The sequence below is a fragment of the Pelophylax lessonae genome, assembly GCF_965119305.1.
Source record: "Pelophylax lessonae genome assembly, chromosome: 12".
Lineage (NCBI taxonomy): Eukaryota > Metazoa > Chordata > Amphibia > Anura > Ranidae > Pelophylax > Pelophylax lessonae.
In genome coordinates this window covers 36,350,895-36,375,678 of record NC_138779.1, presented here as the reverse complement: position 1 = coordinate 36,375,678, position 24,784 = coordinate 36,350,895, and the positions used below count along the sequence as shown (strand labels likewise).

The following is a 24,784-nucleotide window of genomic DNA, read 5'->3' as shown; positions in this document are numbered from 1 at the left end:
CTATTCCCCTTTGCATCCTACAATGAACATTGCAGCTTTATAATCAGTGAGATCGCTGACATTGCTTCTCTTCTGCACTGCACAGAAATCAACGACCAAACCCACCTTACCAAAGGCATTTCTCACAAACTCCTCATTATATGTTAAACAATGGAGCCGTTTTCCTGCAACAGTCCAGTAAGTTGTATCTAATGCTGCAATAAGTATCAGCTGGCCTCCGGGTTTTAGCAGCTTTATTGTCTTCTCCAGATTCTTAATGTATTCATCTTCATTTTTACTGATGATTTCCAGTATCCAAACACTCATAATACAGTCAGCAAGCGGTAATAGCACCGGGGAGGTTATGTTTTCCTGTTCATAATCACATATCAAAATCTGCGAGATGGATGACCTTAGGCGCATTTCTTTTTCCTGAATTTGATCTCTAAAAGAAAAAAAAAAAAAACGTAATATACACAATACAGTAAAGATTTCAATATACAGTGATATGGCATGATGAGCGATGCTGCCAAAATTCAGTTAGACTGTAATTTGACAAGTTAAAATAAAATTGTCATACTAGCGTAACACTACCCCCCTAGGAGTTGCTGATGTCAGGGTGTGCACAGCCAGTCACACAACATTTCCTTCTTGTATCCAGACACAGTGATCAGAACTTTGGCTTTTTTTTTTTTTGTTGTTGTTTTATTAGGGGATGATAACTTAGATGGGGTAGGGGATTACAAGATACCCAACATGAAAATGTCCAACAATCAAAACCAGGGACAACTTCCTCACTAGTTAAATATTCCTCTTCTTCCTTCCACCTGCACAAACTTGGTTTCCTTATACAGCTCCTACTGGTTCACTCCTGGGAGAACTAACAGTCTCTAGTTAGTTCAGCAACAGCCCGTTACAGGCTAGGAACTTGAAGTCCCTTGGTAAAGTAGCAATGTGGAGTGAACAGCATCTTACACAACCTATTGCCTCTTAATAGACACTGATTCCAGTTCTACTGCTTGCAGAAATTCCAGCCCACCTGGCTGTCACTAGTCAACCTGCCTGCTTTCTCTTCCCAGTCCTCCTGACTGACACACACATGAGACTCCCCAGGGCAAGGTTGGATGAAGGCTTGGCAAACTGCTGTCTTTAAGAGAGCACTGCCACAGCTGGCAGTCTCTCCCCTTGTCTGTCCACTGTGCTGATCTACTCACTGTTTCCCCTTGCTCTCTCCACTGCCTCTCTGGTTAGGGTCCCTCCAAATGCCTGCTGTGGTGGGATCCTTCCAGGCCAGCCTCCCCAGCCCCTCCCTGGAAGCAGTCCCTCAAGGGCCACCGACAAACTCTCTTCAACACTGCTTCTCCATCTTCCACCCAACTCCCCCGCTGGCATGGCTCATGTTTATTTATAGGCTTCTTAGTTCCCTGCCAGGCCCCCAACCTGGGGATTGGCTAAGGGCCCCTAAATAATCAAGGAAACCTCTCCTAGCTTCCACCCACTATCATAATTCATTCTCCAACATTCTAGAAATGGCGGGGGTGGGGGGGGGGGGGCATCAGAGAGATTCTAGGATGAGTTAACATTACTGGCCTCTAATAACCCTGACCCAGATTCAGTGACTCAGTAACTCTCTTCAACACTGCTTCTCCATTTTCCAACTGACTCCCCTACTGGCATGGCTCATGTCTATTTATGGGCTCCTTAGTTCCTTGCCAGGCGCCCAACTTGAGGATTGGCTAAGGGCCCCTAAATATTCAGGGAAACCTCTCCTAGCTTCCACCCACTATCTTCCAGCACATTCTCCAACATTCTAGAAATTGGGGCCGGGGGCATCAGAGAGCTTCCAGGATGAGTCATCCAACCCTGGCCTCTAATAACCCTAACCCAGATTCAGTGACTTAGGTGGGCCAGACTATAATTTGCCCACTCTTACTTCTAGTAGCACACATTAGCAGGTGCTACAATAGGATTTTGAAACTGAATTACATTGCAGTCAATATGAGGTCATATTTTATGTTTAAATTGGGTCCTCTGGAGAGCTGTTGGAAAAGCTATTGTCACTGAAAATTAGGTTATATTTTATGTTTAAGTTAGGTCCTCTGGAGGACTGCTGGACAAGCTATTGTCACTGAAATTTGTTTGCTTGTTGTTCCTTGAACTGGTAAGACAATGGGGTTGGTTTACTAAAGGCAAATAGTCTGTCGGCTTTTCAAATTAGGTTGCACTTTGCAAGGGCATTTTTTCTCAGGGCTTAGTGAATGAGGTGATATTTCACTTTGCAAAGAATACCCAATCACACACAAAGAAAATTAAAAAAAAAAAAAAGCATTTTTACTTGCATATGATTGGATGATGGAAGTTAGCAGACCTTAACTTTATTCATTAAGTGTGGGGTAAAATTCCCTTGCAAAGTACAACTTCCCTTGCAATGTCTGTTTGTCTTTAGGAAATTAACTCTAGCATTCTTAAAAAACAAAGAAGCGATACAATATGTGCGTTTATTTTAATGTTATTTGATATTTCTTACCACTAGAATACAATACAGCCAAACACAGTAAATGGCTCTTGCTGTCTCTTTATCACACACAGTTTGTTTCTTTGGTCAGCACAAGTTTAACCTGCCTAATAGTACTTTCCTGTGCATGGTATGGCAGCTTACTGATGGGTCAAACCTTACAGAGCTACAAGACTGACTGCTATATAAATAAAAAACTCTACCTAACACCAGCATTCTTATTTTTTATCTTCAGGTCAATAGGATGCAGCTACTGTCCCTAGCAAGAAATTAATTGCTAATGAAAAACATTTTTGTACTATTTTTACCCTTACCTGTCTGCTTCCTTTGGTCTTTTTCAGGCAAGTTCTCTGAAACTCTCCTCCCTGAATTCCTGATACCACAGGTGCTAAAGGTGTCCCTCGTGAGGAACCCTATTCTGGTGGTCTTGGGGGTAACAGAGTACTGTGGTGTTCTATCATTGAAGAACAGGACACATGTTGCATGCTTTTATTTCCTCCTTCTCTGTCCCCAAGCCTCAATAATGGTTGGTGTTGTTGCGATTGTTCCACACGATTGGCTAAGCTCAGTCATCTAATACTGCTGTTTTGGCCAGATGAGGAGGTGGGCTATGGTCTGACAGGGGTTGGGGTTTTAAAGTAAGTAGAGTTGAGCGGAGACCTGGATGTTCGACGGGTTTAGGCGAACTTCACAAAAAAGTTCGAGTTCGTGACCCGAACTTAACCCAAACTTGACCCCGAACCCCAGTCAATGGGGACCCAAACTTCTGAGCACTAAAATGGCTCTAAAAAAGTCATGGAAAGGGCTAGAGGGCTGCAAATAGCAGCAAAATGTTGTTAAGAGCATAGCAAGGGCTCTGCAAACAAATGTGGCTAGGGAAATAACTTAAAATAACATAAAAATAAAAAATAATAATCTTGATCTAGGAGGTCCATATGAAGTAGGAGGTTGAGGTGTCGGTGGATATGGCGGTGTAGGTGGAAGCGGCGGTGGAGGAGAATGAGGTAGCAACACTGGTTTTTGTTTGTAATTTAATTTTTTTTAAAATGAAAGGAAAAGGGGCATCATTTTGTGCCCCCTTTTCCTCATGGGATGGGTACAGGGATTATAACTTGGTGTAGGCTAGTTATTAGCAGTCACAGGGTGAGGTAAAATTTTGGCTGGGGAAAGTTTAGTTGACCTTCATGACCTGGGGTTATTCAGCCGCTGTTCCCGCTCAAATTTGTCCCTGTATCTCTGGAGATTGGGCCGGTTCCCCCTCTTCCCGCTCAAATTCCCTTGTATCTGGGGAGATTAGTTGAGTTTTCCCCTATACCCCTACCCCTGGTTTAGGGCTATTTAAGAGGGACCCCCGCAGCTAAGGGCTCAGCCATCTCACTGGAACCGAGCTTTGGTGTTCCCCTCCCTCCCTCCCTCCCTCCCTCCCTTGTTTTGTCACGGCCAGTATTATTATTTGTAGGGTCACCTTTGTGTTGTGCAAAGGGGGACAATGTGTGTATATATATATATATATATATATATATATATATATATATATATATATATATATATATATATATATACATATATATATATATATATATATATATATATACATATATATATATATATATATATATATATATATATACGATTTGTTCTGTGTATTAATGTTGTTTTGGATAATTTTATTAAGTTGAATTTGTTTATTCTTACATTGTTTTCAGTGTTTTATAATATTGTTGAAAATCTTTTATCACGTTTTTTTAAATAAGCAAATAATAAATGGCCCCTGCCTTAAAAAATTACGCTTTTGTACCACAATTTTTTCACCCTAATAAAAAAGTTTGTATACAAAAAAAAAAAAAATCCAACCAAATGTTGTGTGGTGTCTCATTATTGTTAATTTATTATCTGTTATTTATTAATAATCTAGGGAGTCCTGTTTACTATCCCATTAGGGTAAACCCCAAAAGAGTGAGAAAGATCAAAAATACAACAATGGCTGGGTAAGGCCGGTATACATGTCTATTCGTCACAAGGTACGGACAAGTCCTGTGGGATCCATGCCTGGTTCATTTTAATGAACGTGAGCTTGTCCACATTGGCTCTGGACAGACAGCTGAGCTTGTCTGTGATAACGCCCCCTGCCGTGCTAAATATACGTTCAGATAATACACTGGCTGCAGGGCACGCCAGCACCTCCAAAGGGTAAAGAGCAAGCTCAGGCCATGTGCCCAATTTGGAGACCCAGAAGTTGAAGGGGGGAGACCCATCATTCAGTACATCTAGGTGTACACATACTGCTCCACCATGTTGGTGAAATGCTGCCTCCTGCTAAGACATTCCATATCAGCTGGTGGTGCTGGTTGTTGTGGCGTGTTGACAAAGCTTTTCCACATTTCGGCCATGCTAACCCTGCCTACTGAGGTGCTGGCGGTGCCCTGGCTGCGTTGGCTGCCTCTTCCTCCTCCTCTGCCTTCGCCTTGTGCTTCCACTGTGCCCCCCCCACTGTGTCAGGTGGGAATGCCACCAGCAGCACGTCTACCAGCATGCGCTTGTACTTGCGCATCTTACGATCACGCTCCAGTGAGGGAATTAAGGACGCTACATTGTCCTTGTAACGTGGATCCAGTAGCGTGGCCACCCAGTAATCAGCACAAGTTATAATGTGGGAAACTCGGCGGTCGTTGCGGAGACACTGCAGCGTGTAATCGCTCATGTGTGCCAGGCTGCCCAGAGGCAACGAAAAGCTGTCCTCTGTGGGAGGTGTATCGTCTGTGTCCTCTGTATCCCCCCAGCCACGCACCAGTGATAGCCATGAGATGGTCTGGGTGCCACCCTTCTGTGAACATGGTTCTTCCTCCTTCATCTCCTCCTCCTCATCCTCCACCTCATCATCCTCCAGAACTGTGCCCTTGCTGGACAATTGTGTACCTGGCATTTGTGGGTGCAGGAACCCACCCTCGGATCCACTTGTGAATGACTGCTCCGAAAGCCTTGGAAATGATACCTCTTCCTCCTCCTCCTCCTGTGCCACATCCTCTTCCATCATCGCCCGAATCGTTTTTTCAAGGAGGCATAGAAGTGGGATAATAACGCTGAGAACAGCGCCATCGGCACTGGCCATGTTGGTGGAGTACTCGAAACAGCGCAACAAGGCACACAGGTCTCGCATGGAGGCCCAGTTATTGGTGGTGAAGTGGTGCTGTTCCGCAGAGCGACTCACATGTGCGTGCTGCAGCTGAGGCTCCACTATCGCCTGCTGCTGCTCGCACAGTCTGGCCAGCATGTGCAAGGTGGAGTTCCACCTTGTGGGCACGTCACATTTGAGGCAGTGAGCGGGAAGGCCGAAGTTACGCTGCAGCGCTGACAGGCGAGCAGCAGCAGGGTAAGAACACCGAAAGTGCGCACAGACGGCCCACACTTTCTGCAGTAGCTCTGACATATCGGGGTAATTTTTAAGGAACCTCTGCACCACCAAATTCAGCACATGCGCCACGCAAGGGATGTGCATCAAACCGGCTTCGCCCAGAGCTGCTACGAGATTTCGCCCATTATCGCACTCCACCAGGCCGGGCTTGAGGCTCACTGGCACCAACCACTCATCGGTTTGTTGTTCAATGCCCCTCCACAACTCCTGTGCGGTGTGGGGTTTTTCCCCCAAACAGGCAAGTTTTAAAACTGCCTGCTGTCGTTTACCCCTGGCTGTGCTGAAGTTGGTGGTGAAGGTGTTACGCTGACCGGGTGAGGAGGCGGTAGAGGATGAGGAAGCGGAGTAGGAGGAGTTAGCAACAGGAAGCAAACTGAAGCGCCCTGCAATCCCCGGTGGTGGAAGGACATGCGCCAAACTGCTATCCACCTCAGGCCCAGCCGCCACTGCATTTACCCAGTGTGCTGTTAGAGAGATATAATGTCCCTGACCGTGCTTACTGGTGCACATATTCGTAGTTAGGTGGACCTTGCCAGCATTTCAAAGGCCAGGAATTTTGAAATGCTGGCATTCAGGCCCAGGGATCGTGGATGGATAGGGGGGGTACTTCCTCTTTTGCTCCAGTGTTTGGGAGATAGAGAGCTAAACGATTCCATGGGACATTGTGGAGATGGTTGATGACCCAGGTGGTGGTGTTGCTGGCAGATCCTCTGTTTGTGGGGTGGCAGGTGCCACTGTCACTACAGAGGTTGATGAAGAGGCCGAGACTGCAGAAGAAGAGGAAGCAGGAGGAGCCAGAGACCTTTCTTGTTTTTTGAGGTGTCTACTCCACTGCAGCTCATGCTTTGCACTTAGATGCCTGGTCATGCAGGTTGTGCTCAGGTTGAGAACGTTTATGCCTCACTTCAGGCTCTGATTGCACAGCGTGCAAACCACTCGTGTCTTGTCATCAGCACATTGTTCGAAGAACTGCCACGCTAGACAACTCCTTAGAGCTGGCTTTAGTGTGCTCGGTCCCTTGCTACGTTGGGCAGTAGCAGGCATACTGTCTAGGGGACGGCCGCTCCGCTTTTGCACCCTGCTCCCGCTTCTGCTGTGCTGGTGGCTCTGTGCGACCGCCGCCTCATCCTCCAAACTACACAGGTCACCTGCATGACATTGATTCCATGTGGGGTCGAGGACCTCATCGTCTTCCACCCACATCATCTTCCACCCAGTCTTCACTCCTGCCCTCCTTGTTGGTCTGCACAATTCCGATAGCCGCAGCAGTTGGCACCTGTGTTTCGTCATCATCCGAGACGTGCTGCGATGGTCCTCCCATGTACTCATTTTGAAACATAAGTGGTTGGGCATCGGTGCACTCAATCTCTTCCACTTCTGGGGCAGGGCTAGGTGGATGGCCTGGGAAACCCTGCTAACAGAGTCATCAAAAAGCAGAAGAGACTGTTGCATGACTTGGGGCTCAGACTGCTTGGCTGATTTGCAAGGGGGGGAGGTGAAAGACTGATGGACATCGGCTTCAGGTGCCAACTCTGATCTTTCAGCAGGAGACTGGGTGGGAGACAATGTGACGGAACTGGAGGCACTGTCAGCAACCCAATCTACTATTGCCTGTTCTTGTTCTGGCCTCAACATTTGTAGAGCCGCATTAGGCCCAACCAAATACTGCTGCAGGTTCTGTCACCTTCTCTCACCTGAGGAAGGTGTTTCACTTGTAGCTGGCACAGATCGACCAGGTCCTCTCCTTGCAACAGGAGCTCCACCAGCAGCACCAGGACCAGGGCCACGTCCCTTACTTGACGTTCTCCTCATATGTCTCAAATTTAGGATCTTGCCCTAAATGGGTGTTTTTTTTCAAGGCCTGAAAATTATTGAAGTATTTCAAGCTTGTTTTTATCACAGATGCAACAAGTAAGGGCTGTAAAATTGTGTATTTTGCCCAAAAAGTGTGTTTTTTTACTAACACAATATGACAGCAGTATAAAACGCTTGAATTCTACACGTACAGATGCAGCAAGGGCTATAAAATTGTGGATTTTAGCCAAAAAAGGGTGTACTATATTTATATTTATTTATATATTCATAGCTTAAAATGCACACTGAATAAAGCTGCAGACGCCCCAGATGGAGGGTATTGCCAAAAAAGGGTGTCAAAAAATGTCACAAAAGTACATATGCAGTGCTGGTGCACTGAGCTTGCATAAAATGCCCCCTACCGCCCACCTAACTAACAGATGGATAAAAGTAATTTTTCTCTGTCACTGGGCTCAGGGCAGGGTAAAAAGATTGTGCACTGCACCCACACAGCAAAATCTATGTAGATCGCACGCTGAGTTCAATTCAAGAATAAATAAAGAATAAAGCATCCAGGTGTCCGCTCAACTCTAAGGCTCCGTTCACATCTAGGCGTTTTGGGGCGTTTTTGGGGCGTTTTTCTGCTCTAGGATCAGCTCTCAAAACGCCCAACAAGACAAATCCTATTCATTTCAATTGCCCCTGTTCATATCTGAGCGTTTTGATGCTGTAAGCAAAACGCCCAACGCTCAAAAAAGTACACAAGCTTCTTTTTGGGCAGATTACAGGCGTTTTCCATTGGTTTCTATTCAATCTAAAAACGCCTGCACAAAAAACGCCTGTAAAAACGCCTGTAAATCACGGTAAAAATCACTGTAAAATCGCATTAAAAAAACGCGCGCAAACGCTACGCTCAGGTGTGAATGTAGCCTTATTCTGTCCACTCCTATTCTTTCCCTCAAAGCAGCAGCCACAGCCTTTCCTATACTAGATAGAGGAGAGTGATGTGCGGCGCTACGTGACTCCAGCTTATATAGAGGCTGGGTCACATGCTGCACTGGCCAATCACAGCCATGCCATTAGTAGGCATGGCTGTGATGGCTTCTAAGGGCACACGAGTTAAAGGCTTGTTGATTGGCTGCCCTGCAGCTTTTTTTTAAACGCGCCATTAAATTGCCGAACTCGATCCCGAACATACAGTAAAATGTTCGGGTTCGGGTCCGGGTACCAAAAACCCTAAAGTCCAGTATGACTTTACAGTTTGGGTTTTCTCTATCCTAAAAGTAAGGCTTTTAAATATGGAGGGCAGCCAACACAGTCACTTTTTGTCTTGAGTAGATCCTGCACTATCTGCTCTTTTTTGCTTCTGGTATTTGTAGGTTCTTACTTCATGTCTGGAGATCCTGTCTCAAGCATTTCAATTTTTATCACTATTCACAAATATTCTGTTACAACATTGCTTTTTCTAAATGGCTAAAGCAATAATAGATCGAGAGAGGAGGAGCCGGAAGTTGCGAGTGATCCAAGCACACACACACACAGCGAGGAGCGCTGTGTGGAGCTGTACGGAGGAGGAGAGGAGGAGCCGCACGTGCGGGGGGGGGGGGAGCGGGAAAAGCCGCACTAGGAAGCCGGGGGCCGGGTGCAGGAGCCGCGGACCAGGGAACCGCTGCGGGGGACATAGCAGCAGCGGCGACAGAGCGGACCAGCACGGAGACAGTGCGGGGAAGGAGCAGCAGCGGCATCAGTGCGGACCAGCAGGGAGCCAGTGCGGGGACAGAGCAGCTGCGGCGTCAGAGCGGGGACAGAACAGCAGTGAAGAAGACAAGGACCTGGACCTGACCGAGGGGCGTAAGTAGGAAGCAACTGATCTGCTGGTAGGGGGGTGGGCTGCTGGTGGGGGACTACAAGTACAGTAGCTACTATAGACTGAGAGGTGCTCTTGCGACTGGTGGGTATCTTGCGACTGGTGAGTATCTGCGACTGGTGACCATCTTGCAACTGGTGAGTATCTGTAACTGGTGAGTATCTGTAACTGGTGAGTATCTGTGACTGGTGAGTATCTGTAACTGGGGAGTATCTGTAACTGGTGAGTATCTGTGACTGGTGAGTATCTGTGACTGGTGAGTATCTGTGACTCGTGAGTATCTCTGCGACTGGTGAGTATCTCTGCGACTGGTGAGTATCTGCAACTGGTGAGTATCTGCGACTGGTGACCATCTTGCGACTGGTGACCATCTTGCGACTGGTGAGTATCTGCAACTGGTGACCATCTTGCGACTGGTGAGTATCTGCGACTGGTAGCATCTTGCGCCTGGTAAGTATCTTTGCGACTGGGGAGTATCCTTGCGTCTGGTGAGTATCTTGCGACTGGTGGGTGAGTATCCTTGCGACTGGTGAGTATCTTGCGACTGGTGGGTGAGTATCCTTGCGACTGGTGAGGGTATTAGCGACTGGTGAGTATCTTGCGACTGGTGAGTATCTTGCGACTGGTGGGTGAGTATCCTTGCGACTGGTGAGGGTATTAGCGACTGGTGAGTATCCTTGCGACTGGTGAGGATCCTTGCGACTGGTGAGTATCTAGTGACTGGTGAGGGTATTAGTGACTGGTGGGTACCCCAGGTTTAGTACCAGGGAAGTTAGAGGTAGTGTAGGTTAGGAAGAGCAGTTTGTTAATATATCCCCATAGAGTAGTGGGTAATAATGTCCGACAGGATTGCGGATGCCACTCAGTGCACTTCTTGCGGCATGTATGCGTTCCTTGATGAATCAATCGAGGACGAATACTGCTGTGCAAGATGTGAGCGACTTGTTGCTCTGGAAGCCCACATCGTGGATCTAGAGAACACAGTGACAAGACTGCGTGGCATCTACAACCTGGAAAGGAGCTTGGACATTACCCATCAGGCGCTGGCAGGGGTCAGCATAGAGGAGGGGGGAGTAGAGGAGACGCAAGCAGCAGAGGTACGCAGCTGGGTGACCGTTAGGAATGTTAGGGGGAGGAGTGTCAGGGAGGCCAATCCTGAGTTGATAGACCCTAACATGTTTGCCGAGTTGCAGGTTGAGGGGGATATCAACTCAGGGGTGGCAGTGCTGGAGCATGCACCCTCCCCCAGCTGCCAGGGGAGGGACGGCTCCAGGAAGAAGGGGGGCCGTAACTCAGGTAAGGTTAGAAAGGTTGTGGTAGTTGGGGACTCAATTATCAAGAGGACAGAGAGGGCAATCTGTAAAAAAGATCTCGTGAACCGAACAGTTTGTTGTTTACCGGGCGCCCGAGTTTGGCACATCGCAGATCTGGCAGACAGATTATTGGGCGGGCTGGGGATGACCCAGCGGTCATGGTGCATGTGGGCACTAATGACAAAGTTAAAGGTAGGTGGAGGATCCTTAAGAACGATTTCAGGGACTTAGGTAATAGATTGAGGAAAAGGACCTCCAAGGTGGTTTTCTCTGAAATACTGCCTGTACCTCGAGCCACACAGGAGAGGCAGAAGGAGATTAGGGAACTTAACAAGTGGCTGAGGAATTGGTGTAGGAAGGAGGGGTTTGGGTTCCTGGAGAACTGGGCTGACTTCTCAGTCGGCTACCAGCTCTTTAGTAAGGATGGGCTGCACCTTAATGGGGACGGTACAGCTCTTTTGGGGAGAAAGATGGCCACCAAGTTGGAGGGGCTTTTAAACTAGGAGACGGGGGGAGGGCTCAGAAGTAGAATCAGTCAGGAGAGAGCAGAGGACAGAAGGCAGTTGTAGGGTCAGCAGCGACAGTAGTTCCATAACGTCAATTGGCGGGTCTGTGCAGGAAAACCGCAGACCAAACAGGAATAAACATAACCACCAATCACGTTTAACTTCCGTAAAACTAAGAGGGGTATATGCTAATGCCAGGAGCCTAGCGAATAAGATGGATGAGTTGGAAATGTTAGTACATGAGGAGGACATAGACCTAGTGGGAATAACAGAGACTTGGTTCGACCCCTCACATGACTGGCTGGCCAATATCCAAGGGTATTCGGTGTACCGGAAGGACAGGGTAGGAAAAAGAGGGGGAGGGGTATGTCTCTATGTCAAGAACAATATAAAGGTGATAGAAAGGAGTGACATTACGGAAGGGATGAGCATGGATTTAGAATCTGTGTGGGTTGAACTCGATAGGGAAGAAGATAAGGGAAAAGTAGTTGTGGGGGTTTGCTATAGGCCACCTAACCAAGGGGAGGAAGTAGAGCTGGAATTTTTAGCACTAATGGGTAAAGTGGCAAAACTGGGATCAGTCATCATATTGGGGGACTTCAATTATCCCGACATTGACTGGGAAGAGGGGACTGCACACTCACATAAGGCCCGTCTATTCACGGAAACCTTACTGGATAATTACATGTCACAGTTGGTGGATTCCCCTACTAGAGAAAATGCAATCCTGGATCTATTGATCACTAATGACCCAGACATAATCTCGGAGGTAGGAGTCCAGGACAACCTGGGCTCTAGCGATCACAGGATGATCACATTTAGTATAAATAACAATATAAAAAGGCAAGTGGGGAACATAAGAACCCTAAACTTCAGACGGGCAAACTTTTCAAAGTTGTACTCATTGATGGAAAGGGTAAACTGGGACCAAACCCTGGGATCCCTGACCACTGAGGAAAAATGGGAATGCTTTAGGAACATATTAAGCAAATGCATCTTGCAGTGCATTCCTATGGGAAATAAATTTAGAAGAGACAAAGCCAAACCTGGCTGGCTAAACCGTAGCGTTAAAAAACTTATTAGGGGAAAAAAAATGGCCTTCAAGAAATATAAATCAGAGGGCACAGTATCGGCCTTCCAGCAATACAAGGAGGCAAATAAGAAAAGTAAACAAGAAATCAAGATGGCTAAAATCAACTTTGAGAGACAAATAGCAGAGGATAGTAAAAAAAACCCAAAGAAATTCTTTAAATATATCAACAGCAAAAAAACTAGGGCAGAGCATATTGCACACATAATTAATGATGATGGGAGGATGGTTACAGAAGACACTGAAAAAGCAACTGTGCTGAATGCTTTTTTCTCGTTAGTCTTCACACAGGAAAAGGAGGGGTACACTGACCATGACTATATGGTTAGTAGTAATACACAGGACTTGCCACTATGGCTAACAGAGGGTGAAATCAGGGAAAGGCTGGATAAACTTAACACAAACAAATCACCAGGCCCGGATGGCGTACATCCGAGAGTACTCAAGGAACTCAGTAAGGTTATATCTAGACCACTGTTCCTGATCTTTGCTGACAGTATTAGGACAGGAGATGTACCAGGGGATTGGAGGAAGGCTAACGTGATTCCGATATTCAAAAAGGGCCAGAGGCATATCCCGGGAAATTATAGGCCTGTCAGGTTGACATCAATAATATGTAAACTTCTGGAGGGGATGATAAGGGACTATATTGTAGAATATGCTAAAGACAACAACATCATCAGTAATAATCAGCACGGGTTTACAAATGGGCGTTCTTGTCAAACCAATCTCCTAGCATTCTACGAGGAGGTGAGCTGTGAGCTAGATAGGGGCAGACCAGTGGAAGTGGTGTACTTGGATTTCGCTAAGGCGTTTGATACAGTTCCACACAAGCGCTTAATTTATAAAATAAGGTCTGCAGGTATCGACAGCAGGGTTTGCTCTTGGATACGGAACTGGCTAAAAGGCCGTGTCCAAAGGGTGGTAATAAACAGCGCATACTCAGGCTGGTCTGAGGTAGTAAGCGGGGTGCCCCAGGGCTCAGTCCTGGGACCAACCTTGTTCAATTTATTCATAAACAGCATTGAGGACGGGATCAGTAGTTCGTTATCAGTTTTTGCAGATGACACAAAATTGGCCAGGGCAATAACTGCACAGCATGAAGCAGATATCCTACAGAATGACCTGGACAAAATTACGGAGTGGGCAACGACATGGCAAATGAGGTTTAACGTGGAGAAGTGTAAGGTTCTGCACTTGGGGACTAAAAACATAAAAACACAATACACGTTGGGAGGGGAACCCTTGGGGGAATCAAAAATGGAGAAAGATCTGGGAGTCTTGGTTGATGATAGATTAGGCAACAGCATGCAATGTCAAGCGGCAGCTGCCAAAGCCAACAGAATATTAGCATGCATAAAGAAAGGGATGTATTCCAGAGATAAGACTATAATCCTTCCACTTTATAAAACTCTGGTCCGACCGCATCTGGAGTATTCTGTCCAGTTCTGGTCGCCAGTCCTCAGGAGGGATGTGTTGGAGCTGGAGAAAGTCCAGAGAAGGGCAACCAAACTGATTAGGGGGTTAGAGGACCTTAACTTTGAAGAGCGGCTGCAATCGCTCGATTTATTTTCCCTGGAGAAGAGACGTCTGAGAGGAGACATGATAGCAATTTATAAATATCTTAATGGGGATCTCAGCTTAGAAAAAATGCTGTTCATTCGAAGGAATTGCATAAGGACTCGAGGACATACAATGCGATTAGAGGAGAAGCGTTTTAACCTCAGGCAACGAGGAGGGTTCTTTACTGTTAGGGCTACAAGATTGTGGAATTGTCTACCACAAGAGGTGGTTTCCGCGGGTAGTATGGTGACTTTCAAAAGACTCTTAGACTTACATCTCAAGGATAAGGAGATAAAGGGCTATGTTAGATGATTACAGTCACACACACCAAAATACACAGGTTGAACTGGATGGACTGTTGTCTTTATTCAACCTCACCTACTATGCAACTATGTAACTATGTAACTATATATAAGTATTGAAGAAAATATGTAGAAGAGCATTTTAAACAGTAAAGATTAGACATGAACTTTATTTTGTTGCAGCTCTTTTCATCATTATTATTATCATTATCTCTCTAGGGATAAGATTTCCTCTCATTCACATTATTGGAGTTGAAGCTCAAGGGCAAGGTCTGCTCACTAGAGTTGGACCGAACACCCTCCCGATTCGGTTCACGCCAGAACTCTCGAACATCTAGAACATTTTGATTAGACATGAACATTGCTTTGTTGCGGCTCTTTTCATCATTATCTCTATAGCGATAAGAATTCCTCTCATTCAGAGGTAAAGATCAAGGGCAAGGTCTGCTCACTATCCCTCACTCTCTCATCGTAGTGCCAGTAGACACAGGTTACGTTCTCACAGACATAGCCGGCTGTCTGGGAAGCAATGCTGGGCATGCGGCAGCCTGGCTCTTCAAGGCAACTTTGTTTTTGTAAGCTGTCTGTCCAAAGTCTCAAGAGAAAGAGAGACTGATAACACACAAGTGATGGTTATGATACGTCATACAGTACAGGAATCAGTCAGGATTCGTTTGGAGATTGTCCCCTACAGCGTGTTTGGCTTTTTTTTTTGTTCCAAAAAATTCATTCATTTGAAAGCCAACAATTTCTGGTAAGCAGCCACTCCTTACATTCACTTCACTGGACATCTTTGGAGTCTTTAGGTCTGCGTGTCTTCTCTATTAGAAGCAATTTGGGAAGCATCACCTTCTCTGTTGCACATTTTTGGACTTGTTCATTATTTTTGTTTGTATACTTTTTTTTTTACTTATGGACTGTATTTCTATCACAATTTTTAAATACTGCTATGTACTTGTGTCTCATTCATTTATGATAAGCGCTGCACTTTGTTTTGTAAAGAAAAAAACTATCCATATCCACAAACACCATAACACGGATAGGGAAGAACAAACACTGTGTAGCAAAGCACACTGTAGGACCTTGCTCGTGCAAATTTACAGGCAGTGGATCTGTGATGAACAGATAATAAATATGGCCTGCTCACAAGGGCATGGAAGACATCAGACGTGACTAGGAGCAGCACTCACCGAGTGATGTCAGAAAAGTTATCCACGAGGTCCCTAGTGAACAAATATATAACAAAACATCAAAGTTTGTTTTTTGGATGGTTCAGTCTGCAAGGTAATGTCAGCAAAAAAGTTGCCACAGCAGGTCACAGACATGATATCTCTCCCTCCTTTCAGGCCTGAGGTAACATCTTAATTGTACTTAAAAACCACTTAGGACATCAATGGATGTCCTTGAGTTGAAGTGGTTATACCGGGATGATGCCTGCAGCTGCAGGCATCATTCAGGCATCAAAACTTGCAGCCGGCGATTCTTTCTTAAGCAGAAGTGATTTGAGTGGCTGAGCGGCCACTGGATCACTTCTGCAGGCAGCTGAAGTGGGTCGCTGTGGCCAGCGAAGAAAGCTGCACTTAACAGAGAAAGAGGAACTGCTGTTGTTCCTTCCTCTCTGTGAAGGATTTAATCACTTCTGGTTTTGGCTTTTCGTTTGCCTGTCCATTAGTGGCCAGGAAAGCAGCCGATCAAGCTGATCTATGTCTGAACGGCTGCATTGGAGGCCTGAGGAGAGATTTGAGATCTAATAGACCCCAGATCTCTCCATAAAGGGGACCTGTCATGGCTCAAGCTGTCACAAGGGATGTTGTTCATCCCTTGTGATAGCAATGAAGGTAATAAAAAAAAAAAAAAAACATCCCCGTTTCCCTGTGCTTACATGCAAATATGAGCACATACATAGCTCCTGCCGCATATGTAAACGGTGATCACACCACACTTGTGAGGTATCATAGCAAATGTCAGCACAAGAGCAATAATTCTTGTTCCAGACCTCCTGTGTAACGGGCGTATGCAAATTTGAAAATGTGACATGTTAGGTATCTAGGAAAAGATAACCCAGTCACCGCACACCTTACCCAGTCCAAGTGGTTAGCCTGTGCACTGAATAGCATATAAGTCTAAGCCCCTGAAATGCAACCACAGTCAAGAATGTCACGTGTAATGTAGCAATAATGAGAATTTATAGACATTTTGGAGGCATGCATACACAGGTTCGAAAAATAAATAGGGACTAAAATAAATAAGTGAAACAATAAAAAAAAAATTTAAATGTTGCATAAAACCTGACATCTCTGCAACATGGTGTGGATGAGGACTAAAGGCTAATGGTAGAAATGTTTTTAATCCTGATCTGATGAAATGTGTATGAAAGGATGGTGATACTCTCCTCAATACTGGTATAGACTATAATCCAAAAAACTGGTGGTCTCCAAACCGCGACCTGAGAGCCAGATGCAGGCCTTTGCCTGCTTTGGGTACTCTTGAACCCACTGATACCAAGAATGGGGCATAATTCCTCCCACTGACACCAATGAAGGGGGCACAATCGCTCCCAAAGGACACCAATGATGGGGCACAATTTCTCCCAATCACACCAACAGTGGGGCACAATTTCTCCCAATCACGCCGATAATGGGGCCTTATGACACCAACGATGAGGCCTGATTACAGCAACGATGGGGCACAACTCCTCCCACTGACATCAAAGATAGGGGCATTGTTTTTCTCACTGATGTCGGAACCATCTTTACTCCCAATGTCCACAGTCCTGCCCTCCTAAAGTCTGAAGGATAATAAACTGGCCCTAAAGTTTGGAGACCATTGGTCTATACCAACATGCAGAGGAATCACTACATTGGAGATTTTTAAGGCAGCAATATGGCCGTCTTATGCTACCTCCTTGACACATGACAGGGTCAGTCCTGCTGCCCTTACCACCATAGACTTGGACATGGAGATCTGTGGTTCTCTCTTCTACTTTCAATATTAATAATTCAACTCTATAGGTTATTTTACCCTGTTTTTAGATTGTTATATCCTATCAGTATGATGCCATACATACTGTACGTGCTAAGAAAGGACAATGACCAAAGGTAAGTATACAGTTTTCTGATTTGTATGTGTCTTTCAATATTTTATATTTCAGTATCTACTTTGTACTTTCTAAAGCTAGCTACACATGGATCAAAATTATACCAATTTAGCAGGGACTGACAGAATTTCGACCTACGTATGGGCACTATGGTTGTACAGAAGTCGATCTACTGATTGACTTCTGTACAACCACCCTGTTGAATTCTCCACGCTCGATCAGTGCTGCAGGGAGACAACGACACAGCAGGGAGGATTCCTTCATCCACCTTGGGTGTGGATAGGAAGTCAGTTTTTTTTTAATTCAGCCAGCTCATCCATGGGCAGCCCAATACACTACTCTAATACCTACCAGTTACTCCAACAGACCTAGAAAGCACATCCACTAGTTTCTGATCTAATACAAATATATCTACTCATATACTATATCTACCAATTTTAGGATTTTTTTTTTTTTTTAAACAGAACTCCAGATACAAATAACAAGGGGAATAGCATGCTAAAAAGATAAATATAACCAGATTTTTCTGCAATATTCACCTTCAGTCCAGAGATATCCCCCATAGTACCATTTTTTCTACCACTTGATGTTCTCGGTCAGATGGCCAGAATCATTCAACTCATTTCCCCTAAGCCCAGGTTGTCCTGCACCCTCCCCCATCTGTGAATGGACAGTGATATGAGAAGCAGCACAATGATGGTCTCGTCTCTCTGTCACTCTGTTCTCTCCTTCTGTCAGCACATGAACTGATACATGTACTGCTTGTTCCTCTCACACTCCAGTTCTGTAGTACAGAGACTGCAAGAGGCTGATAACAGATCAGATTCCGGGTACTTACACTGCTTGCATTTAAAATGATTACAGAGCTCCATAAGGCCTGGTTCACACCCATGCATTTTTTAGTGCATTTTCAGTTTTGCAGAAACACACTATAGTCCATTTAACATGGATTTCTATGGGTCGCGTTCACATCTGTGCATTTTAAGGAAAGGGCCAGGGATTTATTTGGGGGTTTTTGGTTCCATAGACTCAATGGATCAAAAATGTGTACTGAAAAATTCTAAATGCACCTGGGATATGCAAACTGCAACCTGCATCGGTGTGAACCAGATCCTTATCTGAGTCTTTTAATCTGCATAGAATTCAGTTTTATATATATATATATATATATATATATATATATATATATATATATATATATATATATATATATATTTTATATATATATATATAATACATCTCGTTATAGAAAATTATCATTATCTTTCTCTTTTTATCTGCATATATATTCACCTTATTTTTTCTACATATATAGGTAATGTGGTTGAATAAAGGGGTTGTAAAGAGAGAACAGTGGTCTGCTGTTATAAACACAGCAGAGCTTTGTTCTCTCAGGAATCAGTACAGAGCGCCTATGATCCTCCTATTTAGGATCACAGGTATCTGTGTTGATTCCTCAAGCCCACCCCCCTCACAGTTAGAAAACACCCCCTATGCATACATTTAACCCTTTGATCACCCCTTGGTTAACCCCTTCCCTGCCAGTGTCATTATTACAGTAACAGTGCATATTTTTAGCACTGATTACTGTAGTAATGTCACTGGTCCCCCCAAAAAAGTAAAAAATGTCAGTTAGAGGTCCGATCTGTCCGCTGCAATGTCGAAGTCCCTCTAAAAATCACTGATCGCCGCCATTACTAGTAAATAAATAAATAAATAAAAATGACATAAATCTTTCCCCTAGTTTGTAGACGCGATAACTTTTGCGCAAACCAATCAAAATACACTTATTGGGGGTTTTTTATACCAAAAATATGCAGCAGAATACAAATTGGCCTAAAGTGATGAAAAAAAATAGATTTTTACTTTTTTTTTATTGGGAATGTTATATAGCGGAATGTGAAAAATATATATATATATATATATATTTTTTTTTTCAAAATTGTCGCTCTTTTTTTTGTTTATAGCACAAAAAATAAAAAAATTGCACAGGTGAATAAATACCACCAAAAGCGAGATCTAATTGTGGGGAAAAAAAGGACATCAATTTCTTTAGGCACAGGGTCGCACAACCGCGCAATTGTCCATTAAAATAACGCAGTGCAGAATCGCAAAAAAAATGGCGTGGTCATTAAGGGGGTAAAACCTTCCAGCCCAGAAGTGGTTAAACAATGTGAATTGGCTTTTTCAGCACAGTAGATAAGGAGAGCCTGAATAAAAACAATTATAAAGAGCTGAGAGCTCCATCGGCTGGATGGAAACATATATTTGAACTTTTCAAGTACAATATTTCAAAGTTACCTAACTAAAAACATGAAAAAAGTTTGTATTTAACCACTTGCCGACCAGTCGCCGGCAGGTCGGCTCTGTCCCGTGAAACGACGCACATGTACGTCATTTCGTGGGAACGCTAGTAGGGGGGCGCCAATTGGCCACAGAAAGAGCCAATCAGCGGGTCCAGAGGCCGCGATTGCCGCCGGGAACCCGTGATCGCTCCCCGCGGAATGGCGGTCTGCCGTTGTAAACAGTGGTGGCTTGTGCATAGGGGGCGCCAGGGCGCCGCCCCCCCCCCTACCCCTAAAAAAAGAAAGAAAAAAAAATTACAAAACGAACAAATAAAGTTTTGAAAAAAAAATTACAAAACGAACAAATAAAGTTTTGAAAAAAAAAATTGTGTTCGCCGCTACACCGGCCTATGTGGTGGCTATGGGGGGGGTGGGGTTTATGACCCAGAAGAGGCGCCAATTGGCTGCCTTCTGGGGGCGTAACCTGGGCGCAAGTCATTGCGCTTGGACACCCCCACTTTCCTGATATCCTGGCTGTGATTGGTCCAGTCTACAGCCTGGACCAATCATCATCCAGGACATCCCATGGCCCCATGCTGACCCCGCTGACGTCGCGTGCGTCAGTCACGCTGCCGCACCGACTGGAGTGGACACTGGACGCGGTGGACCGGCATTGCAGAGAGCGGAGCGGAGAGGAGACCGGAGAAGAGGAGAGGGAGAAGCCGCCGTGACTCACAGGGCTCCAGCATCCAGGTAAGTGCACTGCTCTGTCGGGCACGCACGCATAGCTCTGCATTGGGGGACATGTATACTGGTGGTCACTGGAGGCACTGGAGGCACGCACGCATAGCTCTGCATTGGGGGACGTATACTGGTGGTCACTGGCTGCACTGGAGGCACGCACGCATAGCTCTGCATTGGGGGACGTATACTGGTGGTCACTGGCTGCACTGGAGGAACTATTTAGGAACACAGGTCTCTGTGTTCATGCAGCAAGCCCACCCCCCACACAGTTAGAAAGAGCATTTAACCCTTTGATCACACCTGGTGTTAACTCCTTCCCTGCCAGTGTTATTAGTACAGTAACAGTGCATATTTTTAGCACTGATTACTGTAGTAATGTCAATGTCAAAAGTGTCAAAAATGTCAGTTAGGTGTCTGGTCTGTCTGCCGCAATGTCGCAGTCCCGCTAAAAATCGCTGATCACCGTCATTACTAGTAAAAAAATAAATAAAAATAACATAAATCTTTCCCCTAGTTTGTAGACGCGATAACTTTTGCGCAAACCAATCAAAATACGCTTATTGCAATTTTTTTTTTAACAAAAATTTGTAGCAGAATACAAATTGGTCTAAAATTATGAAATTTTAATTTTTTTATTTCATTGGGAATGTTATATAGCAAAAAGTAAAAAATATTGTTTTTTTTTCTTTTTCAGAATTGTCGCTCTTTTTTGTTTATAGCGCAAAAAAATTTAAATTGCAGAGGTGATCAAATACCACCAAAAGAAAGCTCTGTTTGTGGGGAAAAAGGACATCAATTTTATTTGGGTACAGCGTCGCACGACCGCGCAATTATCAGTTAAAGTAACGCAGTGCCAAATCGCAAAAAATGGCCTGCTTATTAAGTGGGAAATTCTTCCAGTCCAGAAGTGGTTAAACAACTTAATAAATGAAATATACTCAAAACCAATAAAAGTGTCTTTTAAAGAAACAATCTTCTGCAACCTCAAATGTAAAAATCAGAAAGTGAGGAATGATTATGGGACAAGTCACCTCGTTCCTTCTAACTCAGCTGCGGCTGATGATGTATGCGACCAATCATATGCTCCGGTACGGTCATGTAGCCATTTTGTCAGTTCCATGATACATTTCTCTTGGAATTTTAATATAACTATTTTTTTGAAGAAACCGGAGCAGGCATAAAGATGGTGAATGAAGGAACCAACGCTGATGTCAATCATAAATGTACCCTTAACATGACCTGCAGGGATAATACAGATTCAGATGTTATTTTCCCAAAACATTTTACTGCCAATAAAGAGATTTCATAACAATTGGCATTTAATGACACTGCTAGGTGAATATAGCTTTAAAAACTTGTTCCCCACCAATATTTGATATGGTCATGCCCTGCTAAGCCCAGCCACCATTATATGTCACATTATCTTCCATATGTGTCACATTATCTTCCGTTACATGTCACATTATCTTTCATTATATGTCACATTATCTTCCATTATATGTCACATTATCTTTCATTATATGTCACATTATCTTCCATTATATGTCACATTATCTTCCATTATATGTCACATTATCTTCCGTTATATGTCACATTATCTTCCATTATATGTCACATTATCTTCCATATATATCACATTACCTTGCCAGATGAGCAAGGTGCTGAGATGTAGTGCAGGTAAGGGGAGTATAAAGAGGTCAGGGGACACAGTCACTTTGCTCTACATTTGTTATGATCTTTTGTTATGCTCCATTCACACTTGCGCGATTTCAAAATTGTGCAATTTCCATTGTGACTTTACAGTGTGACTTAATGGGACTTTGATGCCACTTTGGGCAAGTGCGACTTTGGCTTTGACCATGTGACTGTGTGTGCTCTACAAAGTCACACATACATATATATATATATATAAAATTCAGGTGCGGCTTTCATGTGACTTTTAAGGTTTACATTGAAGTTTATGGCCCTCATGTCGCATGAAAGTCAGATCAAAGTAGTGCAGGAACTACTTTAATGTCGCTGTGACTTTAAGGACGTTAAAAAAAAAAACAAGCTGCAAAACCAGTACTGACACCAGGAAAAAGCAGCTGTAAAAACAAGCTTTTAGTAGCATTTTGCATTGGTTCTAATGCACATTTTGCCGCATTTAATTACGTTAGCGTTTAGCAGTGTTTTTCTGCCCTCTTCTATTTCCTAAAAGCAGCCGGAAAAAATGCCCTGTATGCACGAGGCTTAAATCACACAAATATGAACGGTACTCTTTGAAAAAACATGGGGTGCAACTTGTCATGTGACTTTGGGGTGCATAGTTGCATGACAACTCGTACAAGTGTAAACTGGGCCTTAAAGTTAAAAAACAAGTATGATAATGTTTGTAAATTAACCCTTTGCAAGCAAATACATAAAAAGTGATAATATAATGACTAGGAGTGACACATTCACCAAAGAAAAAAAAAAAAAAACAGTCATAGAATTTGGACTCCATCGTCGGCAATCTTCTTTTCTTTCCCCTCACCCCCCCCCCCTTCTACCTTCTACTTTCTACTGTCCTCCTCTTTCCCCCCCCCCCCTAACTACTGTTCTCTTCTACTGTATCGCTTTCCGTGTTTCAATAAATTTATATTTGTAAAAAAAAAAACTGTCATAGGAAATACATTATTATTTGTTATTGTCTCATCATGATGTGGTACCAGTTTATATGGAAGAGCCTGGGGCCATGATCAATTCTGAGATTAAAAGTCAGAATTCTGAGTTTGAAAGTCAGAATTCTGAGATTAAAAGTCAGAATTCTGACTTTAAACTCAGAATTCTAACTTTTTAAACTCAGAATTCTGACTTTTAATCTCAGAATTCTGACTTTCTGACTTTTAATCTCAGAATTGTGTTTAATAAATCAGAATTCTGACTTGCAAAGTCAGAATTCTGACTTTTAATCTCAGAATTCTGACTTTCAAACTCAGAATTCTGTAAAAAAAAAAAATATATATATATATTTTTAAACTCAGAAATCTTTGAAATTTTTTTATGATGGTCCCAGGGCTCTTCCATAAGTTTATGATCCTCTTTAAAATATTTTTTTTTAGACCAGCCTGCCACTGTTGACCTCTCCACCTCACAATGGAGTTCTCCATTCCTTCATTGTGCCATTGGATGGAATAAATGGCACAGAGGATTCATCTTGAAGTTGTTGGTTGCCTCCCAAGACAGCTTTTCACAATTAAAAATGTTGAAAAGCCCACTGGAGAAGTTTTTAAAAATAATTTCTAGAACCCAACCTTGATTGGTACTTGTCTAAATCCTTATCCTGGACTTGCTTACACTAGGAACATTAATTACCCAAAAGTAGATTTCTTTCAACCAATTATACAACATCAGAGGACGATTGTTTGCTCCAGAGGAAGCCCCATTTTTTGTGTTAATTGTTGTTATTTAATTACAAATTGAATTTAATTTTATATAATTATGTATACATTAATTTTAATATACATCATATATATAAAATCTCAATCAAATCTATATAAATTGCAACTTGTAACACAACAAAATGTGGAAGAGTTCAAAGTGAGGTGAATAACTTTTTCTATAGAAATAGCTTGATTTTTGAGCCAGAAATAAAGCATTCTCCTGCTACCAGCAATGGGAAACTATGAAGACAGAGCTATGGGAACCCCCACTCCTGTGAGTGATATCCTTAGATTTATTACCAAAATTAGTCTTTTTTGTTAAATATATCAATATATTCTGTACATACCGCTGCTGAGCTGATTGTAAATATTCGCCATTGGAAATTTTAAAGTATCATCTGCAAAGACCATGTCCTCCTTATTAGAGAAATATGAATCCAGATGATTTCTGGTATCCATTCCATGTACATGATAGAGTTTATGTGTTGTGGAATCCATTGTCCTGCAATGCTGAACTTCACCTTATTGATTTCTGCTTTCAACTAAACTTTAATGTTGGAGTTCTATTTATATTCAGTTGAAAGAAGGTTGGTATATTTTAATTCAATATAATTGTAAGTATATTTACAAAGCAGCCATGGTAACAGAGCTGACTGAGCTTTGATTGCCACCCGAGTTTGCAAATGTTTAACCACTTTAGGACCGGGCCTTTTTCTGACACATGTTGTTTACAAGTGAAAACCCGTATTTTTTGCTAGAAAATTACTCAGAACCCCCAAACATTTTATATATATATATATATTTTTTTAGCATAGACACCAGAGGATAAAATGGCAGTCATTGCAATATTTTATGTCAAACTGTATTTGCGCAGCGGTCTTTCAAATGCAATTTTTTTAAAAAAAAAATAAAT

General features: G+C 43.5%; 1 protein-coding gene across 1 annotated transcript; it reads right to left on the bottom strand.

Moving 5' to 3' along the window:
* On the bottom strand, positions 1-24,388 carry LOC309568067 (indolethylamine N-methyltransferase-like; the record flags this gene model as incomplete). The annotated part of the gene is made up of 3 exons (XM_082273637.1): positions 24,219-24,388; positions 21,499-21,706; positions 1-424 (listed from the first exon to the last, which is right to left on the bottom strand). The coding sequence occupies exons 1-3, from the start codon at positions 24,367-24,369 to the stop codon at positions 1-3; spliced, it is 783 nt and encodes a 260-aa protein (XP_082129763.1). The 5' UTR covers positions 24,370-24,388.
* Positions 24,389-24,784: the final 396 nt, after the last annotated feature.